The 14,331-nt window shown below is 41.1% G+C and overlaps 1 protein-coding gene across 4 annotated transcripts in view; it reads right to left on the bottom strand.

Moving 5' to 3' along the window:
* Positions 1-14,331, bottom strand: part of Slc35a3 (solute carrier family 35 member A3) — a 78,218-nt gene that overhangs the window by 13,987 nt on the left and 49,900 nt on the right. For all 4 annotated transcript variants that reach the window (XM_004663949.2, XM_045137958.1, XM_045137959.1 and 1 more), the window contains exon 5: positions 6,529-6,700. In XM_004663949.2, the coding sequence (XP_004664006.1) occupies positions 6,529-6,700 (172 nt within the window). The remainder of the gene's footprint in view (positions 1-6,528; positions 6,701-14,331) is intronic.

Raw genomic sequence — 14,331 nt, 5'->3', positions numbered from 1 at the left:
CACGGAGGACTGCTGGCCTACAGATGCCTATTGGGCTGCCCTTTATGGGTACTTTGCAAGATATGCAGTCAAAGAGTGCAAGGGGTAAATGACTTGTTTTTAATAAAGTCATATCTAGGTAAAGATTCCCATGATGGAAAGGGATTTAAACAAATGTGAAGTGTAAATGTTCACTTATACCCGCCCTATCCTATTAATGTTATCTAACTTTGAATATAAAATTAACAATGGCATATAATTTTTAAAAATGCCTGAATATGAGCTGGAGAGATGGCTTAGTAGTTAAGACACTCCCCTCAAAGCCAAAGGACATAGGTTCGATTCCCCAGGATCCATGTTAGCCAGATGCACAAGGTGTTACATGTGTCTGGAGTTTGTTTGCACTGGCTAGTGGCCCCGGTACACACCTATTCTCACCCTTTCCCTTTCTCTTTATAATAAATTAATAAAATGTCTTTTAAAATATGCTTGAAGTGTGTTAGAGAGATGTATTAGTGGGTAAGGCACTTGCCTGTGAAGCCTAACAACCCAGATTCCATTCTCCAGTACCCACATAATCCAGATGCACATGGTGGTGCATCCATTTGGAGTTTGTTTGCAGTGGCTAGAGGCCCTGACACACCCAATCTCTTACTATCTACCTCTTCCTCTTTGTCTCTCAATTAAACAAAATATTATTTTTTTAAAATGCCTAAAGGCACTTTTTTTTTTTTTTTTTTTGGATACAGGGTCTCATGTACCCCAGGCTGGCCTCAAGGTCACTATTTACAGGATGACTTTGAACTTATACTTTTCACTACTTCCTGAGTGCTAAGATTACAGGCTATGCCATCACACCTAGTGTATGCAGTGCTAGAGACCAAACCCAGGGCTTCATGTATGCTAGGTAAGCACTCTACCAACTGTGCTATATTCCCAGCTTTGATTTTACATTAATTTACAAAAATGACATTGGATAATTACTAAAACACATATCTAGTGCATGCTATATTTAGAGGTAGAACGTCATCCAAAAACCTAGGTTTTAAGGAATGATCTCTTAGTAGCACTATTAGGTCATGGCTCAGTGGGAAGTCTTAGGCCATTGGGGCATGCCCATGAACAGGACTGTGGGACCCTGTTCTCTTTGTTTTCTGGCCACCATGAGGTAAATTACACCTCTGCCATTGGCTTTCCTGCTGTAATGTACTGCAGGCCCAAAACCAATGGGGCCAAGTGACCATGAACAGAAACTCCCAACACTTGAAGCCAAAACAAAGCTTCTATCTCTATAAATGAATCTGTCTCAGGTACTGTTACAGTGGTAGAAAGCTGACTAACAAGTATATATGTATAGCATAACATGAGTACAGTGTCTTACAGCCTAAGCATGTAGCAATAGGGTCTTATCATCTACTTCTAGTGGGAAACCAAGCACCTTGGCAATAGTGTATAATAGTTTGGGGAGTGTTAAAATATTGTAACAGTGGCCTAATATTTTACTGTATGGATGATAATATCAAATATGTTTATAATACTATGTGTCAGAAATCATTCCAAGTATGTTATGGACATTAGTGTACCACAAACCTATGAGGTAGATACCTGTATGCCCATATTTATTGGTGAAGAAACTAGCCCAAGCTTACACTATTGGTAAGTAATGGACTCACTGTTTGAATTCCAGGCAATGTGATCCTGGAATACACAATCTCATATGTTCCTTTTACTTTTTTTTTTTTTGTAGCAAGACATTAATTACACTATCTAACCACATCAATAATTTTACCACTTTTCCAGTTTTACTGTTGTAACCCATGATGAAATTAATAACCTTAGACATTTATTTTATTCTTGTAGGCTAATTTTTTTGTTTTTTGTTTGTTTGTTTTTATGAGGCAGGGTCTCACTCTAGCTCAGGCTGACCTGGAATTCACTATGTAGTTTCAAGGTGGCCTGTGCAATCCTCCTACCTCTATCTCCCAAGTGCTGAGATTAAAGGTATGTGCCACCACACCCAGCTCTCTTGTAGGGTAAATTCTTATTCAGATGTAGAGTTCTATCAAAGCCTACATTTATTTAAAAATGTGCTAGCCATTCATAAACTGACATTAGATTAAATCAATCTATTCTCTTGGCAACCAAAGATAAATAAGGTTCCTGTTTTTCTACTTTCTAGGTAGCATTAGGACTTATCAACTTAATAGTCTTTGGTAATACATTTGAAAGCTGCTATTTTTGTTTTGTCATCTGGAATCATCTATAACTTATTTAAGTATTTTTAAACTGTTAGCATACCATCTTCTTCATGAGCACTGTGCTTTCACATCAAGTCAAAGAATAAGAAATCCCAAAATATCTCACAATCATGAATTCTATTTGCCTTCAGTTAGAAAAAGGCTGTGGTGTATAAGAACCAAAACATAACACTTTGAAATAAAAAGGCATTTTAGGACTTTTAAAAGAGGTGAAAATTCACCATTTCCAACTTCATCTAATTAAGGAGCAAAACATAAAAGTTGTTTGCAGCACCTATGGAAAAGAAGCAAGTAGAATAGATATGTAAGGCTCCACAAGATGAAGAGAAAAACGAGTCTGCACTGTTACATCACAGCACTGACATTTGTTATCATGTATACACAGGCAGTCATTTAAAACGCAGTTGTTGGTATTTTTGTTCTTGTTTGTTTTTCATGGTAGGATCTCACACTAGCCCAGGCTGACCTGGAATTCACTTTGTAGTCTCAAGTTGGCCTCGAACTCACAGCGATCTTTCTGCTTCAGCCTCCCCAGTGCTGGGATTAAAGGCATGCACCAACATAACCAGAAAAAAAATAGTTTTTTCAAAAAATATTTTTATTTATTTATTTGAGAGAGAGAAAAAGAGGCAGATACAGAGAATGGACATACCAGGGCCTCTAGCCACTGCAAATGAACTCCAGATGCATGTGCCACCTTGTGTATCTGACTTATGTGGGTACTGAGGAATCAAAGCTGGATTCTTAGCCTACACAGGCAAGTGCCTTAACCACTAAGCAATCTCTCCAGCCCTAAAATAGTTTATAGAGGCAAAATAATCACCAGTTATTTACATCAACAATGGATTTTATGCAAGATTTATATAAAGACTCAGAGATCTGTAAATAGAACATAATCTTATTTTTAATTATTTTTTCCTTTTTCTATGATTTTAAATATTTATTTATAAGCAGAGAGGGAGATAGAGAGAAGAGACAGAGAGAATGGGCACACCAAAGCTTCTAGCCACTATAAATGAACTCCAGATGCATGCAACACTTTTATGTATCTAGCTTTACATGGATACTGGGTAATTGAGCCTGGGTTGTTAGACTTTACAGGCAAGCACCTTAACCGCCGAGCCATCTCTCCAGTCCTCCTTTTTTACTTTAACATAAGGTCTACCTTTGTTGCCTAAGTTGGCTTCAAATTCATGATCATTCTGCCTTGGTCCCTTGAATGCAGTGATTATAGGTGTGTACAACAACACCTGGCTAATACAGTTTTTAAACAATAGAAAGTGAAGAACATTTCAGTTGGGGAGGGACCTCTCAGTGAGTTGTTGGTAAAGAAAGTCCCTGATGTCCCCAAACTATTATACACTATTGCCAAGGTGCTTGGTTTCCCACTAGAAGTAGATGATAAGACCCTATTGCTACATGCTTAGGCTGTAAGACACTGAGAAATCAAGCTATATCTGAGCTGGAAGCCTCCTCCCTGTTGACTAGCTGTCATGATGCTAGAAAGAGCTAGGTAGCCTGTTAGGGGAAGAAAGATCATCAACAGATTTTTTTCTGGGGGGGTCTCACTCTAGCTGACCTGGAATTCAATATGTAGTCTCAGGGTGGCCTCAAACTCATGGCAATCCTCCTACCTCTGCCTCCCAAGTGCTGGGATTAAAGAGGTGTGCCACCACACCCGATTCATCAGTAGTCTTAACCAGCAATGGACCTTGAAAGCTGTATGGCAGGCTAGCTAGGCCAAACATACCAACTGGTACAATGTCATCTCTATTATGAGGGGAAACCAACTGCTCTCTGACTGGATTTGAGGCCCACTCCATTGGAGGGAATTCATGCCTAGTACTAAAAACAATCAAAAGCCTATGGCTGGGGAGGTCATAAGCCCTTGGGGGGGGGGGTGCTGACTATGACTGCTGTCTAGCTAAGTCAATATATTATGCCCACCAAATTGCCTTCTAAATGATGGCTATGTATTAATGTATTAATGCTAGTGTCACTTTTGGTTAGAGTTTCTCTTTGTAGATGATAGTGACCTCTGGGGAGACTTAAAACACATCAAAGTACTGAAAAGGAGTGTTAAACCCTAAGTGAGAAAATTTGTATCATACCCTCCACTCTGGAAGAAGTAATGGAAAGAATGTAAGAGCCAAATAAAGGAGAGAAGTGCTTTCTAATACTGTCTTCCAGACCTTAAGTGGCCATAGCACTCATGATCTCACAGTGGCTGATGTAACCTTCATAAGACCTTCATAATAGGAGGGGGAAAAATGATATCAAAATGGGAGAGAGACTGGATGGAGAGAGGAGAGATTCAGTAGAGGGGAGATGGAGAAAGGAAAAAGGAAGGGTAGAGGAAGGGGATTATGATCATAGAATATTGTCTATATATATGGAGGCTAACAATAAAAAAGTTTAAAAAGAGCTGAGCATGGTGATGCACGCCTTTAATCCCAGCACTCAGGAGGCAGGGTAGAAGGATTGCTGTGAATTCAAGACCACCCTCAACTACAGTGTAAATTCCAGATCAGCCTGAGCTAGGGTAAGACCCTACCTTAATGAAACAACAACAACAAAAAGTTTAAAAGCCATGCGAAATGAGCCAATGGGTGCAGTAGTGGCATGTCTGTTATGGGGGAAACAAACCATTTTCTAATTGGGCTGGAGTCCTGCTCCATGGGAGGGAATACATCCCTGATACTGAAAACCTACAAGGATAGTCATGAGCCCTAGGGGTGTAACATCTGCTGCTGTCTCGCTAAATGTATAGATTATGCTCACCAAACTGCCTGGTAAGCACTGCTCTTAATGTTCATACCCATATATTAATGCTACTCTCACTTTTCATTACAGAAGCTTTTCTTTTCAGATGACGGTGATTTTGGGATGATTCAGAAGGCACCATGGTACTGAGAAGAAGGGATAGAGGAGTACTCGGCACTGAAATATCTCTAGCACACCTTCCAAGGCTCAGGGTCCATTGCAGAAGAGGTGGCGGGAAGAATGCAAGAGCCAAAGGGAAGGGTAGGACTCCTTAAAACGTGCTCCTCCAGACACAAAATGGCCTGGATATCCATGACCTCACAAGGCCTGCCACTACCTACATAAGACCATCGTAATAGGAGGAAAAGATGACATCAAAATTAAAGAGAGACTGATCAAGAGGGGGAGGGGATATGATGGAGAGTGAAGTTTCAAAGGGGAAAGTGGGAGAAGGGAGGGAATTACCATGGGATATTGTTTACAATTACGGAAGTTGTCAATTAAAAAAAAATATTTTTTTTTAAAGCTTAAAAAGCCAGGCATGGTGGCACATGCCTTTTAATCCCAGTACCAGGAAGCAGTGGCAAGAGGACTGTCATGAGTCTGAGGCCACCCTGAGCCTAAATAGTGAATTCCAGATCAGCCCGGGCTAGAGTGAGACTCTGCCTCAAAAAACAAAACCAGGGCTGGAGAGATGGCTTAGCGGTTAAGCGCTTGCCTGTGAAGCCTAAGGACCCCAGTTCGAGGCTTGGTTCCCCAGGTCCCACGTTAGCCAGATGCACAAGGGGGCGCACGCATCTGGAGTTCGTTTGCAGAGGCTGGAAGCCCTGGCGCGCCCATTCTCTCTCTCTCCCTCTATCTGTCTTTCTCTCTGTCTCTGTCGCTCTCAAATAAAAAAAAAATTTAAAAAAAAAATTTAAAAAAAAAAAAACAGCCCAGGCGTGGTGGCATACGCCTTTAATCCCAGTACTTGGGAGGCAGAGGTAGGAGGATCACCGTGAGTTCGAGGCCACCCTAAGACTACAGAGTGAGTTCCAGGTCAGCCTGAGCTACAGTGAGACCCTACCTTGAAAAAACAAAAATAATTAATTAATTAAAGAAAGAAAGAAAGAAAGAAAGAAAAACAAACAAACAAAAAAGTTAAAAAAAAAAAAACAGGTCCAAGGATGTAGTTCAGTTGATGAAAGTGCTTGCATGAAGCCCTGAGTTGATCATCAGCCCTGAAGAAACAGGGCAAAGTTAAACACACCTGTCATCCCAGGATATGGGAGATAGAGACAGAAAAATCAGAAGTTCAAGGCCATCCTGTACATGGTGAATTCAACACCAGCCTGAGACACATGAAACCCTATCTCAAATACAAACACATACACATATGTTATATAGTATATATACATTGCACATAATATATAGGTAACCTAATACATATAGTGTGTATAATTTACATATACCCATGTAATATACATAATAAACTTGTATATAATATGCATATAACATACATGTATATTAGAAAGCATGTAAAACTTACCAAGCTGAATGTTTCTTATCCACACTGATTGTTTTGTTTCTTTTAAGATCTTCTCAAAATAAACGCCAGCAAAACCACTTGAAAAACATGCTGTGAGAACTGCCATGAGGCCTACAAATTGAGAGCCAGCTGATAGTTCCTTGGAATCAAGCTCTTGAGAATCTGAAGGCCACTGAAAAACAATAAAAATACATTCAAGTTTAATTCCTAAGATACTTTACCAAGTACGCATTAAGAACCTACTCTTAGACCTTAAGATAAAAATGCTCCCATTGTCATTCATGGGAATTGCAGATTTTGAAAGAAAACTTTAGTCATTTGATATTTTTCCCCACCCAATGATAATATATAACTTATTCAAAATATACCCTAAGGGAAAAGAGCCTACATGTCATCTCTTATAGAAACCAATTGCTTTCTTTAAGATAATTCTTTAAATTTTAATATTTTTATTTTTTTATTGCAAACAGCAAGAGAGAGCGTGAGAAAGAATGAAAATGGCATCCTGTCACTGCAAACGAACTCCAGACATATGTGCCATGCTATGCATCTGGTTTTATGTGGGTACTGGGGAAGCAAACCAGATTGTTAGGCTTTGCAAGGAAGTGCCATAACTGCTGAGTCATCCCTCCAGCCCCTAAAAGTTTAATTTTTTAAATATATTTTATTAATTTATTTGAGAGAGGAAAAAGAGGCAGAGGTGGGGGGAGAGAGAATGGGCACGCCAGGGCCTCCATCCACTACAAAGAACTCCAGATGCATGCGCCCCCTTGTGCATCTGGCTTATGTGGGTCCTGGAGAATCAAACCAGGATCCTTTGGCTTTATAGGCAAACACCTTAACCGATAAGCCATCTCTCTAGTCCCAAAAGTTTAACTTTTTGTTTTGTTTTACTTTTGATTTTTCAAGGTAGGGTATCACTCTAGCTCAGGCTGACCTGGAATTCACTATGTAGTCTCAGGGTGGCCTCGAACTCACGGCAATCCACACCTACCTCTGCCTCCCCAGTGCTGGGATTAAAGGCATGCGCCACTACACCTGGCTTAAAGTTTAAATTTTTAAAGACTACACAAATATAGGAAGATGAAAAAATTAGTCATGTTCCCTCTGCTGCCTGAGCAAACGCACAGGTAAGTGGTAAGATATACAAAGTCACCTGATATAACCAACTGAGAGCTTTTAACTACCACATGTTCTTTCACATCTGTTTCTTTACTCCTCTGATATTCTACTAGCTGAACTTACCAAAGCCATTGCTACTGAAACTGTTTATATTTTATAGCATATATTCATTATACACACTAATGGGTTTCATTATAACATTCTAACACATGTATATTATGTACTTTGGTCATGCTATCCCCATCATTATCTCCCTTGTCAGTCCCTTGGCCTTTGGTCCCTTTCCTTTTCCTAGACAGTCCCCTTCTACTTTCATACCTTTCTTTCCTAGACTGCATATGAAAGAAAACATGGTATTTGTCTTTGAATCTGATTAAGTTCACTTAACATGATGGTCTCCAGTTTCACCCATTTTTCTGCAAATGTTATAATTTTGTTCTTCATTATGGATGAATAAATCCCATTGTTTATATACCACATTGTCTACCCATTCATATAATGATGGCACCTAGGCTGATTCCGTAGCTTGACACTTGTGAGTAGTGGTGCAGTGACACTGATGTGCCACTATCTCTGTGAGGAGTTTATATACAGAACCAGGAGTGGCACAGCTGGATCACATGGACGTTCCTTTTTTCTGTCATGTGTGTATGTGTGTGTGTGTAAGAAAGGGGAGGAGATGAAGGGAGACAGGGAGAAGAGAATATATGTATCACAGAAATGTGTATGGAGGTCAGAGAGCAACTTTTGTTGTCAGTCCTCATCTTCTACCTGTTTTAGGCAGGGCCTTTAGTTGTTCACAGTTGCATATGCCAAGCTGCCTAGTCTGTGCGCTTCCTGGGATCCTCTGCTCTCTACATCCCATCATACCCGTTCCAGAAGTACTGAAAACACAGATTTTCCTACTACCGCATCCAGCTTTCCATGGGTTCTATGAATCTAAGCTCCTAATGAGCCATCTCCTCACCTCCATTCCCTGTAGTTAGTTCTACTTCTGCTTTTTGAGAAATCTCTATATTATATTCCCTACTGGATGCCTCTTATTTACATTCTAATCAAAGTGTATGAGTTTTCTTTCCCAGCCCTACTATTCTCCATGTATGTACTGTTTGGTTTCCTTGTGGAAACTGTTCCCACTGGGATAAGATGAAATCTCAATGGGGTTTCTTTGTTTTGGGGGAGCGGAGAGGGAAGGAGGTGCAGGGCAGTCTCACTCTAGCCCAGGATGACCTGGAACTCACTCTGTAGCCCAGGCCAGCCTCAAACTCATGGTGATCCTCCTACCTCATCCTTGAGTATGGGTACTAAAGGTGTGATCCACCATTCACAGCTTCATTGATCTGTATTTCCCAGATGGTGAAAGATGGTGAACATTTTTTCATATGTGTATTGACCATTTGTAGTTCTTTTTTAAAATACTTTTTTAGGGCTGGAGAGATGGCTTAGTGGTTAAACGCTTTCCTGTGAAGCCTAAGGACCCCAGTTCGAGGCTCAATTCCCCAAGATCCACGTTAGCCAGATGCACAAGGGGGCGCATATGTCTGGAGTTCGTTTGCAGTGGCTGGAGGCCCTGGAGTGCCCATTTTCTCTCTCTCTCTGCCTCTTTCTCTCTCTGTCTCTCTCAAATGAATAAATAAAAATTGAATAAAATACTTTTTATTTATTTATTTCCAAGCAGAAAGTGAAGGAAGGAGAAGAGAGAGAATATGAGAGGGTGTAGGCAATGGCAAGGCCTTTGGCCACAACAAACACGCTCCACACGCATGCACCACTTTGTGCATCTGGCTTTACATGGGTACTGGGGAACTGAACCCAGGCTGTAAGGCTTTGTAAGAAAATGCTGAAGCATCTCTCCAACCCTATACTTCTTGTTTAAATATTTTTTAATTTTTATTTTAATTTATTTTAATTTAATTTTTATTTGAAAGTGACAGAGAGAGAGAAAGAGGCAGAGAGAGAGAGAATGGGCGTGCCAGGGCCTCCAGCCACTGCAAACAAACTCCAGACACATACGCCCCCTTGTGCATCTGGCTAATGTGGGTCCTGGGGAATCGAGCCTCAAATCAGGGTCCTTAGGCTTCACAGGCAAGCGCTTAACCACTAAGCCATCTCTCTAGCCCTATACTTCTTTTAGAACTATCTGTTCAATTCATTGGCCTAATTATTTACCAGCTTGTGGTTTTTGTTTGTCTATAACTATATTGTGAAGTGTTTTCTTCTCATAGGCACAGAGTTTCAGGCCTTCAATCCACTGACTTGTGAGAGGGGGAATCTAGTTTTGGCCTCCTACATGTGAATACATAAAGTTCTCTAAGCATCACTTTCTGAAGGGGCTGTCTTTTTTCCAATGTGATTTTTGTTTGTTTGTTGTTTTGTTTTGTTTTTCTTTTTCAAGGTAGGGTCTTACTCTAGCTCAGACTGACCTGGAATTAGTCTCCGGGTAGCCTTGAACTCATGTTGATCCTCCTCCTCTGCCTCCCAAATGCTGGGATTAAAGGTGTGCACCACTGCGCCCAGCTCTCCAATGTGTGTTTTTAACACCTTTATCTCTGGCTGGAGAGATGGCTCTGCAGTTAAAATTCAGGTGGCCACGCACGGTGGCACACGCCTTTAATCCCAGCACTCAGGAGGCTGAGGCAAGATCACTGTGAGTTCCAGGCCACCCTGAGAGTACATAGTAAATTCCAGGTCAGGTCAGCCTGGGCTAGAGTGAAATTTTACCTAGAAAAATAAAATAAAATAAAATAAAATAATTCAAGGAGGGTACTTAATAGGTTGGTATTGTATATATGTAAGTATAATGATTGAGATGGGGAGGTAATATGATGGAGAATGGAATTTCAAAGGGGAAAGTACGGGTGGGGAGGGAGAGGGAGGGCATTACCATGGGATATTTTTTATAATCATAGAAAATGTTAATAAAAATTGTGAAAAGAAAAAAAAAATAAAAATTAAAATTGAAAAAAAAATAATAATTCAGGTGGCGGTGGGAACATGGGTTGATTTCTAGGTCCTCTCTTCTAGTCCACTGGCCTACACGTCTGTTTTTGTGACAGTACCATGAGGTTTCTGTTATTATGGTTCTGAAGTATAATTTGAAACCAGGCATTGTAAATCTTGGTGTTTTTTTTGGTGGGGGAGGGGGAGTGGGATGAGGCAGAGCCTCACAATATTGCCCAGGCAGACCTGTAATTCACTAAGTATTTCAGGCTGGCCCCAAATTCACAGCAAGACTCCTGCCTCAGCTTCCGGAGTGCTGGGCTTGTAAATGTGAGCCATCACACCAGCCCAGCATTGATCATGTTGCTCAAGATTGCTTTGGCTTCACAAGCAAGGTATTCTATATCTCCATATAAATTGTACAAGTTTTTGAATAGCAAGTTGAAATTTTTTCAGTCACATGGTAATAAATATGTTAATAAAGAAACTTTTTTCCACATTCATTAAAAATTGTTTTTTAAAAAACTATTTTGTAGAAAACATGGGTTACTTAAGAATGTGCATTCCTTAGCTGTGGATGGAATATTCCTCATATCTGTTAAGTACACTTCACTATAGTGCTGTTTAATTCTGAAGTCTGCTAGGTAACTTTTGTCAGTGATCTATCTATTGATGAAAACTGGGCATTGAAGTCCCCACTTTTATTGAGTCTAGACTTATCTACCACTTACATCCAGGAGTGCTGGAAGCATTCCCATTCCTGAATTTCTCAATGTGTTCAATAATTTTTTTTTGGCAACAGAGTCTTGTTACAACCCAGACTTGCCTTGAAATCACTAAGGAGCCCAAGCCTCAGCCTCTCAAGTGCTGGGATTCAGGTGTGTGCCACCATTCCTGGCTTACCTCACATCTAATAACTGAAGTGTTCACTTCCTATTCAGCTTCACTGCAGCACTGACATCATGAGGTTATAACCAATTCCCTGAATTACTAATTCCTTGAAACTGCCTCCTTTTTCCTTTCCTTTCTTTCATTTTTTTTTTGGGGTGGGGTGGGGTAAGGGTTCAAGGTAGAGTCTCACTCTAGTCCAGACTGACCTGGAATTCACTATGTAGTCTCAGGGTGGCCTTGAACTCATAGCAATCCTCCTACCTCTGCCTCCCGAGTGCTGGGATTAAAGGCTGGCCACCATGCCTAGCAACTGCCTTTTTTGGCTGTGTCCTCCCACACAAGAGACTTCCTATGAGGATGGAAATATTCTGTATCTTCACTGTCCAACAGGATGGGCACTAAGCTATATGTGGCCACTGAGCACATGTGGATAATATAACTGAGGAACTAAATTGTAATTGTATTAAATTGTTTTGAAGTATATGTGCTGGCAATCTATATAGTATATGGCTGCCCCACTGGACAGCACAGCTCTGCAGCTAGCTACTACTTGTTCCCTTCTAGATGAAGATTCATAGAAGCACTCACTTTTTAAGCTCAGGATTTCAAATGCTGCTATTCAGAAACTTCTTACCTATTTAAAGCTAATGTAACTAAAATTTACTTGTCCTTCTTTAAAATAAATAGACCATTCTTTGGGGGGAAAGTTGTTTTTTTTGTCAAGGTAGAGTCTCACTCTAGCCCAGACTGACCTGGAATTCACTATGCAGTCTCAGGGTAGCCTTGAACTCATAGTGATCCTCCTACCTCTGCCTCCCGAGTGCTGAGATTAAAGGCATGTGCCACCAAAGTCAGCTGTTATTTTTCCTAATTTATTTATTTGACAGAGAAAGAGGGAGAGAGAGAGAAAAAGAAAGAGACAGAAAGAAAGGGCGCTCCAGGGCCTCTAGCCACTGCAAACGAACTCCAGACATGTGCACCCCCTTGTGCATCTGGCTAACGTGGGTCCTGGGGAATTGAGCCTGGGTCCTTTGGCAATGCTTTAACCGCTAAGCCATCCCTCCAGCCCTGTTTTTTTAATTTTGTTTTTATTTATTTATTTGAGAGAAAGAGAAAGAAATAGGCAGAGAGAGAGAGAGAATGGGCATGCCAGGGCCTCCAGCCACTGCAAAAAAACTCCAAATGTGCTGACAGAAAGCTGGAAGAAGCCATTCTACATGCAGTTCAATGGGAGACAGAGATACCACCAGTGAAGATACTCAACAGTGGACACTGCAAGCCTTATAATTGGCCAGCCAGGCCAAATGAGCCAACGGGTGCAATAGTGCCACATCTGTCATGGTAGAAACGAACTGCCCTCCAACTGGACTGGAGGCCCACTCCATGGGAGGGAATACATCCCTGATACTGAAAACTTAAAACAGGGGTAGTCATGAGCCCTAGGGGTATAACATCTGCTGATGTCTAGCTAAATGTATATACTATGCTTATCAAACTGCCCAGTAAGTACTTCTCTTAATATTTATACCCTTATATTAATGCTACTCTCACTTTGGGTAGAGAATCTTCACTCTTCAGATGGCAGTGACCTTGGGACACCTCAGAAGGTATCATAATGCTGGAACAAAGTGATTGGAGACATCTCAATCACACCTTCCAAGGCTCAGGGTCTAATGTGGAAGAGGTGGTGGAAAGAATATAAGAGGAAGAGTAGGACTCCTTACAACATGCTCCTCCAGACATTAATGGCCTGGATATCCATGACCTCACAGTGCCTGACACTACCTACTCAAGACCATCATAAGAGGAGGAAAAGATCATGACATCAAAATAAAAGAGAGACTGATTGAGATGGAGAGGGGATGTGATGGAGAGTGGAATTTCAAAGGGAAAAGTGGGGGAGGGAGGGCATTACCATGGGATTTTTTTTTTTTCCCCAAGTGCAAGATCATCTGTATTCTGAGTGACTGAGCTATTGGCATTCAAGTTTTGACCAGTTTCAAGACAGTGCGAAGACCATAGACAGTGAATCTATGTAACACAAATCGTGGTGTACAACAAAGATAGTGGGTTATATATGATACATCTATAAGGTTCACTGATTATCCCAAGAGACTTTCCTCTCCCTGGCTGGAAGGCCTCTACAAAGCTGTATTCCTTTTTCTAGGTCCCTACCATTATTTACCTTGCTGATGCCAAGAATTCATGGCCTCCTCCTTTCTTAACTCCCTCAGCAGAGGGTGTGATGAGAAACTTATGACACCAGATTTGGGAAGTGTCTATTACCACCAACCATGTAATGCACAGCCTCACTTAGTAACTCCCTTCAACCTTAGAGTGTCCCAAGAGGTAAATGGAATAGAACTCCCCCCCACACCTGAAAAACAGAAGAAAAAAAAAATGGAGACACCAAGTTCATGGATCAGCTGTTTAAGGAAAGCCAAGCCAGGCTCTGGCTCTGTACACCATGGGATATTTTTTATAATCATGGAAAATGTCAATAAAAATTGAGAAAAAAAACACTCCAGATGTGTGCACCCCTTATGCATCTGGCTTGCATGGGTCCTGGGGAACTGAACCTGTGTCCTTTAGCTTTGTAAGCAAGCATCTTAACCGCTAATCCTAGCCCGTTTCCCCCCCCCCCCCCCCGAGGTAGGGTTTCACTCTAGTCCAGGCTGACCTGGAATTTACTATGTAGTCTCAGGCTTGCCTCAAACTCACAGTGTTCCTCCTACCTTTGCCTTAAATGTGCTAGGATTAAGGGAATGCACCATCATGCCTGGCCAGCCCATTTTTGTTTTTTGAGAAAGGGTCTCCTAGCCCTGATTTGGAAACCACTATGTAGTCCAA

Source organism: Jaculus jaculus, chromosome 19, assembly GCF_020740685.1.
Source record: "Jaculus jaculus isolate mJacJac1 chromosome 19, mJacJac1.mat.Y.cur, whole genome shotgun sequence".
Classification (NCBI taxonomy): Eukaryota; Metazoa; Chordata; class Mammalia; order Rodentia; family Dipodidae; genus Jaculus; species Jaculus jaculus.
Note: the sequence above shows the minus strand (reverse complement) of the source record. Positions and strands in the feature narration are given on the sequence as shown.